The 17,199-nt window shown below is 52.7% G+C and overlaps 1 protein-coding gene across 1 annotated transcript in view; it reads right to left on the reverse strand.

The window, feature by feature from the left end:
- mlh3 (mutL homolog 3 (E. coli)) overlaps positions 1-17,199 on the reverse strand; it is a 101,507-nt gene that overhangs the window by 17,069 nt on the left and 67,239 nt on the right. The window contains exon 12 of the mRNA XM_072494574.1: positions 2,998-3,149. Coding sequence (XP_072350675.1) covers positions 2,998-3,149 — 152 coding nt within the window. The remainder of the gene's footprint in view (positions 1-2,997; positions 3,150-17,199) is intronic.

Consider the following 17,199-nt stretch of genomic DNA (forward strand, 5'->3'; position numbering starts at 1 on the left):
TTAATAGAGGCATACAAAATGATCAGGGAGTTGGATAGGGTGGACAGTGAGAGCCTTCTCCCGCGGATGGAAATGGCTGGCACGAGGGGACATAGCTTTAAACTGAGGGGTAATAGATATAGGACAGAGGTCAGAGGTAGGTTCTTTACGCAAAGAGTGGTGAGGCCGTGGAATGCCCTACCTGCTACAGTAGTGAACTCGCCAACATTGAGGGCATTTAAAAGTTTATTGGATAAACATATGGATGATAATGGCATAGTGTAGGTTAGATGGCTTTTGTTTCGGTGCAACATCGTGGGCCGAAGGGCCTGTACTGCGCTGTATCGTTCTATGTTCTATGGACAAGATGGGCTGAATGGGCTCCTTCTGGCTGTAACTTTTCTATGGTTCTATGGGGCTCGATGAGGCCGTTAAATCATGTCCCAGATTTTCAGCTACTTGGAACATCTTGAAATAGTGATCAGCAAGGTGCCTGCAAACCGATAGCAGAATTGTACACTCCAACAGACCGTTATTTGTTACAGTGTCACTGTTACACAAAGTTAGGACTGATGTGGTGTGGGGGAACAGAATATAGAAAACAGGAATAAACAGGACTTTATTGGGATGGAGTCTGTAACTATTGGAGTTCCTCAACAATCAATGCTTGGATCTTGGCCAATTAAAAGCAAAGCCCACTGAGTATAAATTGACCCAAGTTTGCTCACAAGTCAAAGCTAAATAAGCTGTGACGAGAATGTAAAGAGGCTGCAAATGGTTATCGAGCTGAACAAACAGGATAGAGTAGAACGTGAGGCTAATACAAACAGATCACGCTGGAATTCTCCGCACATTAGGCAGCATCTGTAATGTAAAGAATGGTTCTGGCTGGGATGCCAGGTCATTACGTTTGGTGGGAGGAATGGAAAATGTGACAGACAAGTAAATGTTGGTATTCAGGGGGATTTGAATGTCCTTATTCACAAATCACAAAGTCAGTGTGCAGGTCCAACAGACAATTAGAAAGCTAAATATCAGCTTTTATTACAAAGGAGTTGGAGGATACGGGTCAGGAGGTTATACTGCCGTTGTCCAGAACCTTGGTGTGACCACACTGGGAGAAAGGAGCACAGTTCGGACAATGGTCTCAGGAGGGATGCAGCAAAGGTTCATGACGTCGATTCCTGGAATGAGAGGAAGGATTGAAGAGAAACTCTCTGGAGATCAGAAGAATTAGAGATTATGTCATTGAAACATATAAAATTGTTCAAAATTGTCAGGGTAGGAGCGGAGAGGCTGGAGAATCTAGAAGGAAGAATTAGGGTCAGTGAGCAGATGAGGAGGAGACATTTCTGCAGAGGTGTACGAGTGTTGAATTCTCTGCTCCAAAAAGATCTCTCAGATAATGAGTATATTCAGGATCAGATCAATAGATTTTTGAATATGGCGAAAATTAAGGGGATATGGGGCTAATTTGGGAAGCTGCAGTTGTTGTCGAAGATCAGCTATGACAGATCAGTCTTGAGGGGCCATATGGCATTTCCCTAATCCTTATGTACACAACACTGTACATGTTAAATATACACAACACAATATACAGGGCATATTCCATATACACCATTTTGGGCGTGATTTAAAAAGTCCCATAGCAAGCGCGTTTAGCCGCGTGTTCTCCAGTGCTTGTAGCACCAAGAAACACACGTCTCACATTTAATAAGGGGCCTCAATGGGAACGCGCTGTACACAGCCCCGTTTGTACCCAGAGGAGCTCTGCTTGCCCCCCCCTCCCCCCCCGCAAGCCCCAATGTACTGTGCGAGGTTTACCTCCCCACCCTCCCCCTGAACACCTGGCACGGCAACACCAGCCCGATACCACCACGAAAAAAATGCCAACCTGGCAGTGCCCCTGCCAGCTGGCAGTGCCACCTGGGCCAAGGTGCTAGGATGCTCAGGTGGCACCAGAAGTGCTAGAGTACCCAAAGGGCATTCACCTGGGGCCTCCTATCCACTGGGAGACACGCACAGGTACCATCCTGTGAGGTCCCCGTTTGTGGAGATCAGCACAGAACAGCTCTTGCCTGAGGTCTCTGAGGCCAGGGAGATTGATGTCACGTCTCAGGTACCTCGGAATCTGCACATTAAAGTCAGACTAGTTGTCTCGCTCTAATATGCAGATTTGATCCGGCCCACAATGGGTGGGATTTGCATCGCCAAGCCTCGCGAGACCGTGTTAGACCCGGGGAGCAGGGTCTCTCTGCGCTGTGGCGAGCTGCTTTTCCGGTGCAGCGTGGCCATTAAATCGCACCCAATATTTCTTTCAATCAGGAGATGTGGGCGTTGCTGACTAGGCCAGCATTTGTTACCCATCCCTAATTGCCTTTGAGAGGTAGTGGTGAGCTGCCTTCTTGAACTGCTGCAGTCCTTGCGGTGTAGGTACACCCACAGTGCGGTTAGGGAGGGAGTTCAAGGATTTTCCCCAGTGACAGTGAGGGAATATATATTTCCGATATATTTCCAAGTCAGGGTGGTGAGTGACTTGGAGGGGAACCTCCAGGTGGTGGGGTTCCCAGGTATCCCAGGTTCCCAGGTGGTGGGGCTGGTTTAGCACACTGGGCTAAATCGCTGGCTTTTAAAGCAGACCTAGGCAGGCCAGCAACACGGTTCAATTCCCGTACCAGCCTCCCCGAACAGGCGCCGGAATGTGGCGACTAGGGGCTTTTCACAGTGACTTCATTGAAGCCTACTTGTGACAATAAGCAATTTTCATTTCATTTTTCATTTCATCTGCTGCTCTTGTCCTTCGAGATGGTAGAGGTTGTGGATTTGTAAGATGCTCTTGAGGGAGCTTGGCAATTTGCGGCAGTGCCATTATAGACTGCAGCCACTGTGCACTGGTGGTAATAGGGATTGGGGCGGAGTGTGGGGAGGAATTAATGTTAAAGGTGGTGCATATTACATCTCCACTCTGTTTGGCCTCCACATGCACAGTGGGGAATGTACAGCTCCTGATGCTCATACCTCTTTCTCCATCTCCAGGTGATCCAGGTCTACCAGGGGTAGTATGGATGGTCTCCCGTGAGCACACTGAAATGGCAGGTCACAGCTGGCCAGCGATTCCATAAGGCTCCTACACTCTTCCAAACTCAGTCCATCACCAAATTTCACAGCACCTGTAGCATCACAAAACAGACAATAGTTTCATTCATGGATTCTCAGATCACGTTATAGACAGCATTTACAGTAACAGCCAAGTACATCCAGGTTACTGGGACCACCTGGACATTGTCGCTCGCCAGCTGTCCATCACCATGACCATCAACCTCCACCTCCCATCTCAGCCCCTTCCTCAACCTGTCTGCTGCTGAAACCCTCATTCATGCCTTTACTATTACCTGGCTTGGCAATTCAAACCCACTGAGGCAGCATTCCACACTGCACCCTCTGTGAAAAATCAGTGCCAGACTGAACTGAGGGCAGAGAACAGGGCCGGTGTGAACGGCAGCATGGGGCGGCCTGTAGGGGAATGTATAATCACCATTCCTTCACTGCCTCGGGGTCCTGTGCTGCAACTCCCTCCAACAGCTCTGTGATCTTCTCAGCATGTCTTTATAAAATATATTCCTTTATAATATCATCGGCTGCACATAAATATTGAAATGTTGAAAAGCACACTTTTCCAAAACAATGGACACTGGTCTAGCAGCAAGTATATTCCATTTGCTTACCCCGCTGCTGTATCGAGACACTGAGCTACACCCCGCTGCTGTATCGAGACACTGAGCTACACCCCGCTGCTGTATCGAGACACTGAGCTACACCCAGCTGCTGTATCGAGACACTGAGCTACACCCCGCTGCTGTATCGAGACACTGAGCTGTACCCAGCTGCTGTATCGAGACACTGAGCTACACCCAGCTGCTGTATCGAGACACTGAGCTACACCCAGCTGCTGTATCGAGACACTGAGCTACACCCCGCTGCTGTATCGAGACACTGAGCTGTACCCAGCTGCTGTATCGAGACACTGAGCTACACCCAGCTGCTGTATCGAGACACTGAGCTACACCCCGCTGCTGTATCGAGACACTGAGCTACACCCCGCTGCTGTATCGAGACACTGAGCTACACCCCGCTGCTGTATCGAGACACTGAGCTACACCCCGCTGCTGTATCGAGACACTGAGCTACACCCAGCTGCTGTATTGAGACACTGAGCTACACCCAGCTGCTGTATCTAGACTGAGCTGCACCCAGCTGCTGTATCGAGACACTGAGCTACACCCAGCTGCTGTATCGAGACACTGAGCTACACCCAGCTGCTGTATCGAGACACTGAGCTACACCCAGCTGCTGTATCGAGACACTGAGCTATACCCAGCTGCTGTATCGAGACACTGAGCTACACCCAGCTGCTGTATACGAGACACTGAGCAACACCCAGCTGCTGTATCGAGACACTGAGATACACCCAGCTGCTGTATCGAGACACTGAGCTGTACCCAGCTGCTGTATCGAGACACTGAGCTACACCCAGCTGCTGTATCGAGACACTGAGCTATACCCAGCAGCTGTATCGAGACACTGATCTGTACCCAGCTGCTGTATCGAGACACTGAGCTATACCCAGCTGCTGTATCGAGACACTGAGCTGTACCCAGCTGCTGTATCGAGACACTGAGCTGTACCCAGCTGCTGTATCGAGACACTGAGCTACACCCAGCTGCTGTATCGAGACACTGAGCTACACCCAGCTGCTGTATCGCGACACTGAGCTGCACGCAGCTGCTGTATCGAGACACTGAGCTACACCCAGCTGCTGTATCGAGACACTGAGCTACACCCAGCTGCTGTATCGAGACACTGAGCTACACCCAGCTGCTGCATCGAGACACTGAGATACACCCAGCTGCTGTATCGAGACACTGAGCTACACCCAGCTGCTGTATCGAGACACTGAGCTACACCCAGCTGCTGTATCGAGACACTGAGCTACACCCAGCTGCTGTATCGAGACACTGAGATACACCCAGCTGCTGTATCGAGACACTGAGCTACACCCAGCAGCTGTATCGAGACACTGAGCTACACCCAGCTGCTGTATCGAGACACTGAGCTACACCCAGCTGCTGTATCTAGACTGAGCTGCACCCAGCTGCTGTATCGAGACACTGAGCTACAACCAGCTGCTGTATCGAGACACTGAGCTACACCCAGCTGCTGTATCGAGACACTGAGCTACAACCAGCTGCTGTATCGAGACACTGAGCTACACCCAGCTGCTGTATCGAGACACTGATCTGTACCCAGCTGCTGTATCGAGACACTGAGCTATACCCAGCTGCTGTATCGAGACACTGAGCTGTACCCAGCTGCTGTATCGAGACACTGAGCTGTACCCAGCTGCTGTATCGAGACACTGAGCTACACCCAGCTGCTGTATCGAGACACTGAGCTGTACCCAGCTGCTGTATCGAGACACTGAGCTGTACCCAGCTGCTGTATCGAGACACTGAGCTACACCCAGCTGCTGTATCGAGACACTGAGCTACACCCAGCTGCTGTATCGCGACACTGAGCTGCACGCAGCTGCTGTATCGAGACACTGAGCTACACCCAGCTGCTGTATCGAGACACTGAGCTACACCCAGCTGCTGTATCGAGACACTGAGCTACACCCAGCTGCTGCATCGAGACACTGTGATACACCGAGCAGCTGTATCGAGACACTGAGCTACACCCAGCTGCTGTATCGAGACACTGAGCTACACCCAGCTGCTGTATCGAGACACTGAGCTGCACCCAGCTGCTGTATCGAGACACTGAGCTACACCCAGCTGCTGTATCGAGACACTGAGCTACACCCAGCTGCTGTATCGAGACACTGAGCTACACCCAGCTGCTGTATCGAGACACTGAGATACACCCAGCTGCTGTATCGAGACACTGAGCTACACCCAGCTGCTGTATCGAGACACTGAGCTACACCCAGCTGCTGTATCGAGACACTGAGCTACACCCAGCTGCTGTATCGAGACACTGAGCTATACCCAGCTGCTGTATCGAGACACTGAGATACACCCAGCTGCTGTATCGAGACACTGAGCTACACCCAGCTGCTGTATCGAGACACTGAGCTATACCCAGCTGCTGTATCGAGACACTCAGCTGTACCCAGCTGCTGTATCGAGACACTGAGATACACCCAGCTGCTGTATCGAGACACTGAGCTATACCCAGCTGCTGTATCGAGACACTGAGATACACCCAGCTGCTGTATCGAGACAATGAGCTATACCCAGCTGCTGTATCGAGACACTGAGCTACACCCAGCTGCTGTATCGAGACACTGAGCTACACCCAGCTGCTGTATCGAGACACTGAGCTACACCCAGCTGCTGTATCTAGACTGAGCTGCACCCAGCTGCTGTATCGAGACACTGAGCTACACCCAGCTGCTGTATCGAGACACTGAGCTATACCCAGCTGCTGTATCGAGACACTGAGCTACACACAGCTGCTGTATCGAGACACTGAGCTATACCCAGCTGCTGTATCGAGACACTGAGATACACCCAGCTGCTGTATCGAGACACTGAGCTACACCCAGCTGCTGTATCGAGACACTGATCTGTATACAGCTGCTGTATCGAGACACTGAGCTGTACCCAGCTGCTGTATCGAGACACTGAGATACACCCAGCTGCTGTATCGAGACACTGAGATACACCCAGCTGCTGTATCGAGACACTGAGCTACACCCAGCTGCTGTATCGAGACACTGAGATACACCCAGCTGCGCTATCGAGACACTGAGATACACCCAACTGCTGTATCGAGACACTGAGATACACCCAGCTGCTGTATCGAGACACTGAGATACACCCAGCTGCGCTATCGAGACACTGAGATACACCCAGCTGCTGTATCGAGACACTGAGCTATACCCAGCTGCTGTATCGAGACACTGAGCTCCACCCAGCTGCTGTATCGAGACACTGAGATACACCCAGCAGCTGTATCGAGACACTGAGCTGTACCCAGCTGCTGTATCGAGACACTGAGCTATACCCAGCTGCTGTATCGAGACACTGAGCTATACCCAGCTGCTGTATCGAGACACTGAGCTATACCCAGCTGCTGTATCGAGACACTGAGCTACACCCAGCTGCTGTATCGAGACACTGAGCTACACCCAGCTGCTGTGTGAAGACACTGAGCTACACCCAACTGCTGTATCGAGACACTGAGCTACACCCAGCTGCTGTATCGAGACACTGAGCTACACCCAGCTGCTGTATCGAGACACTGAGATACACCCAGCAGCTGTATCGAGACACTGAGCTGTACCCAGCTGCTGTATCGAGACACTGAGCTACACCCAGCTGCTGTATCGAGACACTGATCTGTACCCAGCTGCTGTATCGAGACACTGAGCTACACCCAGCTGCTGTATCGAGACACTGAGATACACCCAGCTGCTGTATCGAGACACTGAGCTGTACCCAGCTGCTGTATCGAGACACTGAGCTAAATCCAGCTGCTGTATCGAGACACTGAGCTATACCCAGCTGCTGTATCGAGACACTGAGCTACACCCAGCTGCTGTATCGAGACACTGAGCTACACCCAGCTGCTGTGTGAAGACACTGAGATACACCCAGCTGCTGTATCGAGACACTGAGCTACACCCAGCTGCTGTATCGAGACACTGAGCTACACCCAGCTGCTGTATCGAGACACTGAGATACACCCAGCAGCTGTATCGAGACACTGAGCTGTACCCAGCTGCTGTATCGAGACACTGAGCTACACCCAGCTGCTGTATCGAGACACTGATCTGTACCCAGCTGCTGTATCGAGACACTGAGCTACACCCAGCTGCTGTATCGAGACACTGAGATACACCCAGCTGCTGTATCGAGACACTGAGGTACACCCAGCTGCTGTATCGAGACACTGAGCTGTACCCAGCTGCTGTATCGAGACACTGAGCTACACCCAGCTGCTGCATCGAGACACTGAGCTACACCCAGCTGCTGTATCGAGACACTGAAGTACACCCAGCTGCGCTATCGAGACACTGAGCTACACCCAGCTGCTGTATCGAGACACTGAGCTACACCCAGCTGCTGTATCGAGACACTGAGCTACACCCAGCTGCTGTATCGAGACACTGAGATACACCCAGCTGCTGTATCGAGACACTGAGGTACACCCAGCTGCTGTATCGAGACACTGAGCTACACCCAGCTGCTGTATCGAGACACTGAGCTGTACCCAGCTGCTGTATCGAGACACTGAGCTACACCCAGCTGCTGTATCGAGACACTGAGCTGTACCCAGCTGCTGTATCGAGACACTGAGCTACACCCAGCTGCTGTATCGAGACACTGAGCTACACCCAGCTGCTGTATCGAGACACTGAGCTACACCCAGCTGCTGTATCGAGACACTGAGGTACACCCAGCTGCTGTATCGAGACACTGAGCTACACCCAGCTGCTGTATCGAGACACTGAGCTGTACCCAGCTGCTGTATCGAGACACTGAGATACACCCAGCTGCTGTATCGAGACACTGAGCTACACCCAGCTGCTGCATCGAAACACTGAGATACACCCAGCTGCTGTATCGAGACACTGAGCTACACCCAGCTGCTGTATCGAGACACTGAGCTACACCCAGCTGCTGTATCGAGACACTGAGCTATACCCAGCTGCTGTATCGAGACACTGAGCGATACCCAGCTGCTGTATCGAGACACTGAAGTACACCCAGCTGCGCTATCGAGACACTGAGCTACACCCAGCTGCTGTATCGAGACACTGAGCTACACCCAGCTGCTGTATCGAGACACTGAGCTACACCCAGCTGCTGTATCGAGACACTGAGCTACACCGAGCTGCTGTATCGAGACACTGAGCTACACCCAGCTGCTGTATCGAGACACTGAGCTACACTCAGCTGCTGTATCGAGACACTGAGCTGCACGCAGCTGCTGTATCGAGACACTGAGCTACACCCAGCTGCTGTATCGCGACACTGAGCTACGCCCAGCTGCTGCATCGAGACACTGAGCTACACCCAGTTGCTGTATCGAGACACTGAGCTACACCCAGCTGCTGTATCGAGACACTGAGCTGTACCCAGCTGCTGTATCGAGAGACTGAGCTATACCCAGCTGCTGTGTGAAGACACTGACCTACACCCAGCTGCTGTATCGAGACACTGAGCTACACCCAGCTGCTGTATCGAGACACTGAGCTACACCCAGCTGCTGTATCGAGACACTGAGATACACCCAGCTGCTGTATCGAGACACTGAGCTACACCCAGCTGATGTATCGAGACTGAGCTGCACCCAGCTGCTGTATCGAGACACTGAGCTACACCCCGCTGCTGTATCGAGACACTGAGCTACACCCAGCTGCTGTATCGAGACACTGAGCTACACCCAGCTGCTGTATCGAGACACTGAGCTACACCCAGCTGCTGCATCGAGACACTGAGATACACCCAGCTGCTGTATCGAGACACTGAGCTACACCCAGCTGCTGTATCGCGACACTGAGCTGTACCCAGCTGCTGTATCGAGACACTGAGCTGTACCCAGCCGCTGTATCGAGACATTGAGCTACACCCAGCTGCTGTATCGAGACACTGAGCTACACCCAGCTGCTGTATCGAGACACTGAGCTACACCCAGCTGCTGTATCGAGAGACTGAGCTACACACAGCTGCTGTATCGAGACACTGAGCTACACCCAGCTGCTGTATCGAGACACTGAGCTACACCCAGCTGCTGTATCGAGACACTGAGCAACACCCAGCTGCTGTATCTAGACTGAGCTGCACCCAGCTGCTGTATCGAGACACTGAGATACACCCAGCTGCTGTATCGAGACAGTGAGCTACACCCAGCTGCTGTATCGAGACACTGAGCTACACCCAGCTGCTGTATCGAGACACTGAGCTACACCCAGCTGCTGTATCGAGACACTGAGCTGCACCCAGCTGCTGTATCGAGACACTGAGCTACACCCAGCTGCTGTATCGAGACACTGAGCTACACCCAGCTGCTGTATCTAGACTGAGCTGCACCCAGCTGCTGTATCGAGACACTGAGCTACACCCAGCTGCTGTATCGAGACACTGAGCTACACCCAGCTGCTGTATCGAGACACTGAGATACATCCAGCTGCTGTATCGAGACACTGAGTTACACCCAGCTGCTGTATCGAGACAGTGAGCTACACCCAGCTACTGTATCGAGACACTGAGCTACACCCAGCTGCTGTATCGAGACACTGAGCTACACCCAGCTGCTGTATCGAGACACTGAGATACACCCAGCTGCTGTATCGAGACACTGAGCTACACCCAGCTGCTGTATCGAGACACAGAGCTACACCCAGCTGCTGTATCGAGACACTGAGCTACACCCAGCTGCTGTATCGAGACACTGAGCTACACCCAGCTGCTGTATCGAGACACTGAGCTACACCCAGCTGCTGTATCGAGACACTGAGCTACACTCAGCTGCTGTATCGAGACACTGAGCTAAACCCAGCTGCTGTATCGAGACACTAAGCCATACCCAGCTGCTGTATCGAGACACTGAGATACACCCAGCTGCTGTATCGAGACACTGAGATACACCCAGCTGCTGTATCGACACACTGAGCTGTACCCAGCTGCTGTATCGAGACACTGAGATACACCCAGCTGCTGTATCGAGACACTGAGCTAAACCCAGCTGCTGTATCGAGACACTGAGCTACACCCAACTGCTGTATCGAGACACTGAGCTACACCCAGCTGCTGTATCGAGACACTGAGCTACACCCAGCTGCTGTATCGAGACACTGAGCTACACCCAGCTGCTGTATCGAGACACTGAGCTACACCCAGCTGCTGTATCGCGACACTGAGCTACTCCCAGCTGCTGCATCGAGACACTGAGCTACACCCAGTTGCTGTATCGAGACACTGAGCTACACCCAGCTGCTGTATCGAGACACTGAGCTGTACCCAGCTGCTGTATCGAGAGACTGAGCTATACCCAGTTGCTGTGTGAAGACACTGACCTACACCCAGCTGCTGTATCGAGACACTGAGCTACACCCAGCTGCTGTATCGAGACACTGAGCTACACCCAGCTGCTGTATCGAGACACTGAGATACACCCAGCTGCTGTATCGAGACACTGAGCTACACCCAGCTGCTGTATCGAGACTGAGCTGCACCCAGCTGCTGTATCGAGACACTGAGCTACACCCAGCTGCTGTATCGAGACACTGAGCTACACCCAGCTGCTGTATCGAGACACTGAGCTACACCCAGCTGCTGTATCGAGACACTGAGCTACACCCAGCTGCTGTATCGAGACACTGAGCTACACCCAGCTGCTGTATCGAGACACTGAGCTACACCCAGCTGCTGCATCGAGACACTGAGATACACCCAGCTGCTGTATCGAGACACTGAGATACACCCAGCTGCTGTATCGAGACACTGAGATACACCCAGATGCTGTATCGAGACACTGAGCTACACCCAGCTGCTGTATCGAGACACTGAGCTACACCCAGCTGCTGTATCGAGACACTGAGCTACACCCAGCTGCTGTATCGAGACACTGAGCTACACCCAGCTGCTGTATCGAGACACTGAGCTACACCCAGCTGCTGTATCGAGACACTGAGCTACACACAGCTGCTGTATCGAGACACTGAGCTACACACAGCTGCTGTATCGAGACACTGAGCTGTACCCAGCTGCTGTATCGAGACACTGAGCTACACCCAGCTGCTGTATCGAGACACTGAGCTGTACCCAGCTGCTGTATCGAGACATTGAGCTACACCCAGCTGCTGTATCGAGTCACTGAGCTGTACCCAGCTGCTGTATCGAGACATTGAGCTACACCCAGCTGCTGTATCGAGACACTGAGCTACACCCAGCTGCTGTATCGCGACACTGAGCTGTACCCAGCTGCTGTATCGAGACACTGAGGTACACCCAGCTGCTGTATCTAGACACTGAGCTACACCCAGCTGCTGTATCGCGACACTGAGCTGCACGCAGCTGCTGTATCGAGACACTGAGCTACACCCAGCTGCTGTATCGAGACACTGAGCTGTACCCAGCTGCTGTATCGAGACACTGAGCTACACACAGCTGCTGTATCGAGACACTGAGCTGTACCCAGCTGCTGTATCGAGACACTGAGCTGTACCCAGGTGCTGTATCGAGACACTGAGCTGTACCCAGCTGCTGTATCGAGACACTGAGCTACACCCAGCTGCTGTATCGAGACACTGAGCTACACCCAGCTGCTGTGTCGAGACACTGAGCTACACCCAGCTGCTGTATCGAGACACTGAGCTACACCCAGCTGCTGTATTGAGACACTGAGCTACACCCAGCTGCTGTATCTAGACTGAGCTGCACCCAGCTGCTGTATCGAGACACTGAGCTACACCCAGCTGCTGTATCGAGACACTGAGCTACACCCAGCTGCTGTATCGAGACACTGAGCTACACCCAGCTGCTGTATCGAGACACTGAGCTACACCCAGCTGCTGTATCGAGACACTGAGCTACACCCAGCTGCTGTATCGAGACACTGAGCTACACCCAGCTGCTGTATCGAGACACTGAGCTACACCCAGCTGCTGTATCGAGACACTGAGATACACCCAGCTGCTGTATCGAGACACTGAGATACACCCAGCTGCTGTATCGAGACACTGAGATACACCCAGCTGCTGTATCGAGACACTGAGCTACACCCAGCTACTGTATTGAGACACTGAGATACACCCAGCTGCTGTATCGAGACACTGAGATACACCCAGCTGCTGTATCGAGACACTGAGATACACCCAGCTGCTGTATCGAGACACTGAGATACACCCAGCTGCTGTATCGAGACACTGAGCTACACCCAGCTACTGTATCGAGACACTGAGCTGTACCCAGCTGCTGTATCGAGACACTGAGATACACCCAGCTGCTGTATCGAGACACTGAGCTGTACCCAGCTGCTGTATCGAGACACTGAGATACACCCAACTGCTGTATCGAGACACTGAGCTACACCCAGCTGCTGTATCGAGACTGAGCTATACCCAGCTCCTGTATCGAGACACTGAGCTACACCCAGCTGCTGTATCGAGACACTGAGCTACACCCAGTTGCTGTATCGAGACACTGAGCTACACCCAGCTGCTGAATCGAGACACTGAGCTGTACCCAGCTGCTGTATCGAGACACTGAGCTATACCCAGCTGCTGTGTGAAGACACTGACCTACACCCAGCTGCTGTATCGCGACACTGAGCTACACCCAGCTGCTGTATCGAGACACTGAGCTACACCCAGCTGCTGTATCGAGACACTGAGCTACACCCAGCTGCTGTATCAAGACACTGAGCTGTACCCAGCTGCTGTATCGAGACTGAGCTACACCCAGCTGCTGTATCGAGACACTGAGCTACACCCAGCTGCTGTATCGAGACACTGAGCTGTACCCAGCTGCTGTATCGAGAGACTGAGCTATACCCAGTTGCTGTGTGAAGACACTGACCTACACCCAGCTGCTGTATCGAGACACTGAGCTACACCCAGCTGCTGTATCGAGACACTGAGCTACACCCAGCTGCTGTATCGAGACACTGAGATACACCCAGCTGCTGTATCGAGACACTGAGCTACACCCAGCTGCTGTATCGAGACTGAGCTGCACCCAGCTGCTGTATCGAGACACTGAGCTACACCCAGCTGCTGTATCGAGACACTGAGCTACACCCAGCTGCTGTATCGAGACACTGAGCTACACCCAGCTGCTGTATCGAGACACTGAGCTACACCCAGCTGCTGTATCGAGACACTGAGCTACACCCAGCTGCTGCATCGAGACACTGAGATACACCCAGCTGCTGTATCGAGACACTGAGATACACCCAGCTGCTGTATCGAGACACTGAGCTACACCCAGCTGCTGTATCGAGACACTGAGCTACACCCAGCTGCTGTATCGAGACACTGAGCTACACCCAGCTGCTGTATCGAGACACTGAGCTACACCCAGCTGCTGTATCGAGACACTGAGCTACACACAGCTGCTGTATCGAGACACTGAGCTACACACAGCTGCTGTATCGAGACACTGAGCTGTACCCAGCTGCTGTATCGAGACACTGAGCTACACCCAGCTGCTGTATCGAGACACTGAGCTGTACCCAGCTGCTGTATCGAGACATTGAGCTACACCCAGCTGCTGTATCGAGTCACTGAGCTGTACCCAGCTGCTGTATCGAGACATTGAGCTACACCCAGCTGCTGTATCGAGACACTGAGCTACACCCAGCTGCTGTATCGCGACACTGAGCTGTACCCAGCTGCTGTATCGAGACACTGAGGTACACCCAGCTGCTGTATCTAGACACTGAGCTACACCCAGCTGCTGTATCGCGACACTGAGCTGCACGCAGCTGCTGTATCGAGACACTGAGCTACACCCAGCTGCTGTATCGAGACACTGAGCTGTACCCAGCTGCTGTATCGAGACACTGAGCTACACACAGCTGCTGTATCGAGACACTGAGCTGTACCCAGCTGCTGTATCGAGACACTGAGCTGTACCCAGCTGCTGTATCGAGACACTGAGCTGTACCCAGCTGCTGTATCGAGACACTGAGCTACACCCAGCTGCTGTATCGAGACACTGAGCTACACCCAGCTGCTGTGTCGAGACACTGAGCTACACCCAGCTGCTGTATCGAGACACTGAGCTACACCCAGCTGCTGTATTGAGACACTGAGCTACACCCAGCTGCTGTATCTAGACTGAGCTGCACCCAGCTGCTGTATCGAGACACTGAGCTACACCCAGCTGCTGTATCTAGACACTGAGCTACACCCAGCTGCTGTATCGAGACACTGAGCTACACCCAGCTGCTGTATCGAGACACTGAGCTACACCCAGCTGCTGTATCGAGACACTGAGCTACACCCAGCTGCTGTATCGAGACACTGAGCTACACCCAGCTGCTGTATCGAGACACTGAGCTACACCCAGCTGCTGTATCGAGACACTGAGATACACCCAGCTGCTGTATCGAGACACTGAGATACACCCAGCTGCTGTATCGAGACACTGAGATACACCCAGCTGCTGTATCGAGACACTGAGCTACACCCAGCTACTGTATTGAGACACTGAGATACACCCAGCTGCTGTATCGAGACACTGAGATACACCCAGCTGCTGTATCGAGACACTGAGATACACCCAGCTGCTGTATCGAGACACTGAGATACACCCAGCTGCTGTATCGAGACACTGAGCTACACCCAGCTACTGTATCGAGACACTGAGCTGTACCCAGCTGCTGTATCGAGACACTGAGATACACCCAGCTGCTGTATCGAGACACTGAGCTGTACCCAGCTGCTGTATCGAGACACTGAGATACACCCAACTGCTGTATCGAGACACTGAGCTACACCCAGCTGCTGTATCGAGACTGAGCTATACCCAGCTCCTGTATCGAGACACTGAGCTACACCCAGCTGCTGTATCGAGACACTGAGCTACACCCAGTTGCTGTATCGAGACACTGAGCTACACCCAGCTGCTGAATCGAGACACTGAGCTGTACCCAGCTGCTGTATCGAGACACTGAGCTATACCCAGCTGCTGTGTGAAGACACTGACCTACACCCAGCTGCTGTATCGCGACACTGAGCTACACCCAGCTGCTGTATCGAGACACTGAGCTACACCCAGCTGCTGTATCGAGACACTGAGCTACACCCAGCTGCTGTATCAAGACACTGAGCTGTACCCAGCTGCTGTATCGAGACTGAGCTACACCCAGCTGCTGTATCGAGACATTGAGCTACACCCAGCTGCTGTATCGAGACTGAGCTACACCCAGCTGCTGTATCGAGACACTGAGCTACACCCAGCTGCTGTATCGAGACACTGAGCTATACCCAGCTGCTGTGTGAAGACAGTGACCTACACCCAGCTGCTGTATCGAGACTGAGCTACACCCAGCTGCTGTATCGAGACACTGAGCTACACCCAGCTGCTGTATCGAGATACTGAGATACACCCAGCTGCTGTATCGAGACACTGAGCTTCACCCAGCTGCTGTATCGAGACACTGAGATACACCCAGCTGCTGTATCGAGACACTGAGCTACACCCAGCTGCTGTATCGAGACACTGAGATATACCCAGCTGCTGTATTGAGACACTGAGCTACACCCAGCTGCTGTATCTAGACTGAGCTGCACCCAGCTGCTGTATCGAGACACTGAGCTACACCCAGCTGCTGTATCGAGACACTGAGCTACACCCAGCTGCTGTATCGAGACACTGAGCTACACCCAGCTGCTGTATCGAGACACTGAGCTACACCCAGCTGCTGTATCGAGACACTGAGCTACACCCAGCTGCTGTATCGAGACACTGAGCTACACCCAGCTGCTGTATCGAGACACTGAGCTACACCCAGCTGCTGTATTGAGACACTGAGCTACACCCAGCTGCTGTATCGAGACACTGAGATACACCCAGCTGCTGTATCGAGACACTGAGATACACCCAGCTGCTGTATCGAGACACTGAGCTACACCCAGCTACTGTATCGAGACACTGAGATACACCCAGCTGCTGTATCGAGACACTGAGATACACCCAGCTGCTGTATCGAGACACTGAGATACACCCAGCTGCTGTATCGAGACACTGAGATACACCCAGCTGCTGTATCGAGACACTGAGCTACACCCAGCTACTGTATCGAGACACTGAGCTGTACCCAGCTGCTGTATCGAGACACTGAGATACACCCAGCTGCTGTATCGAGACACTGAGCTGTACCCAGCTGCTGTATCGAGACACTGAGATACACCCAACTGCTGTATCGAGACACTGAGCTACACCCAGCTGCTGTATCGAGACTGAGCTATACCCAGCTCCTGTATCGAGACACTGAGCTACACCCAGCTGCTGTATCGAGACACTGAGCTACACCCAGTTGCTGTATCGAGACACTGAGCTACACCCAGCTGCTGAATCGAGACACTGAGCTGTACCCAGCTGCTGTATCGAGACACTGAGCTATACCCAGCTGCTGTGTGAAGACACTGACCTACACCCAGCTGCTGTATCGCGACACTGAGCTACACCCAGCTGCTGTATC

The sequence above is a fragment of the Scyliorhinus torazame genome, chromosome 2 (genome assembly GCF_047496885.1).
Source record: "Scyliorhinus torazame isolate Kashiwa2021f chromosome 2, sScyTor2.1, whole genome shotgun sequence".
Classification (NCBI taxonomy): Eukaryota; Metazoa; Chordata; class Chondrichthyes; order Carcharhiniformes; family Scyliorhinidae; genus Scyliorhinus; species Scyliorhinus torazame.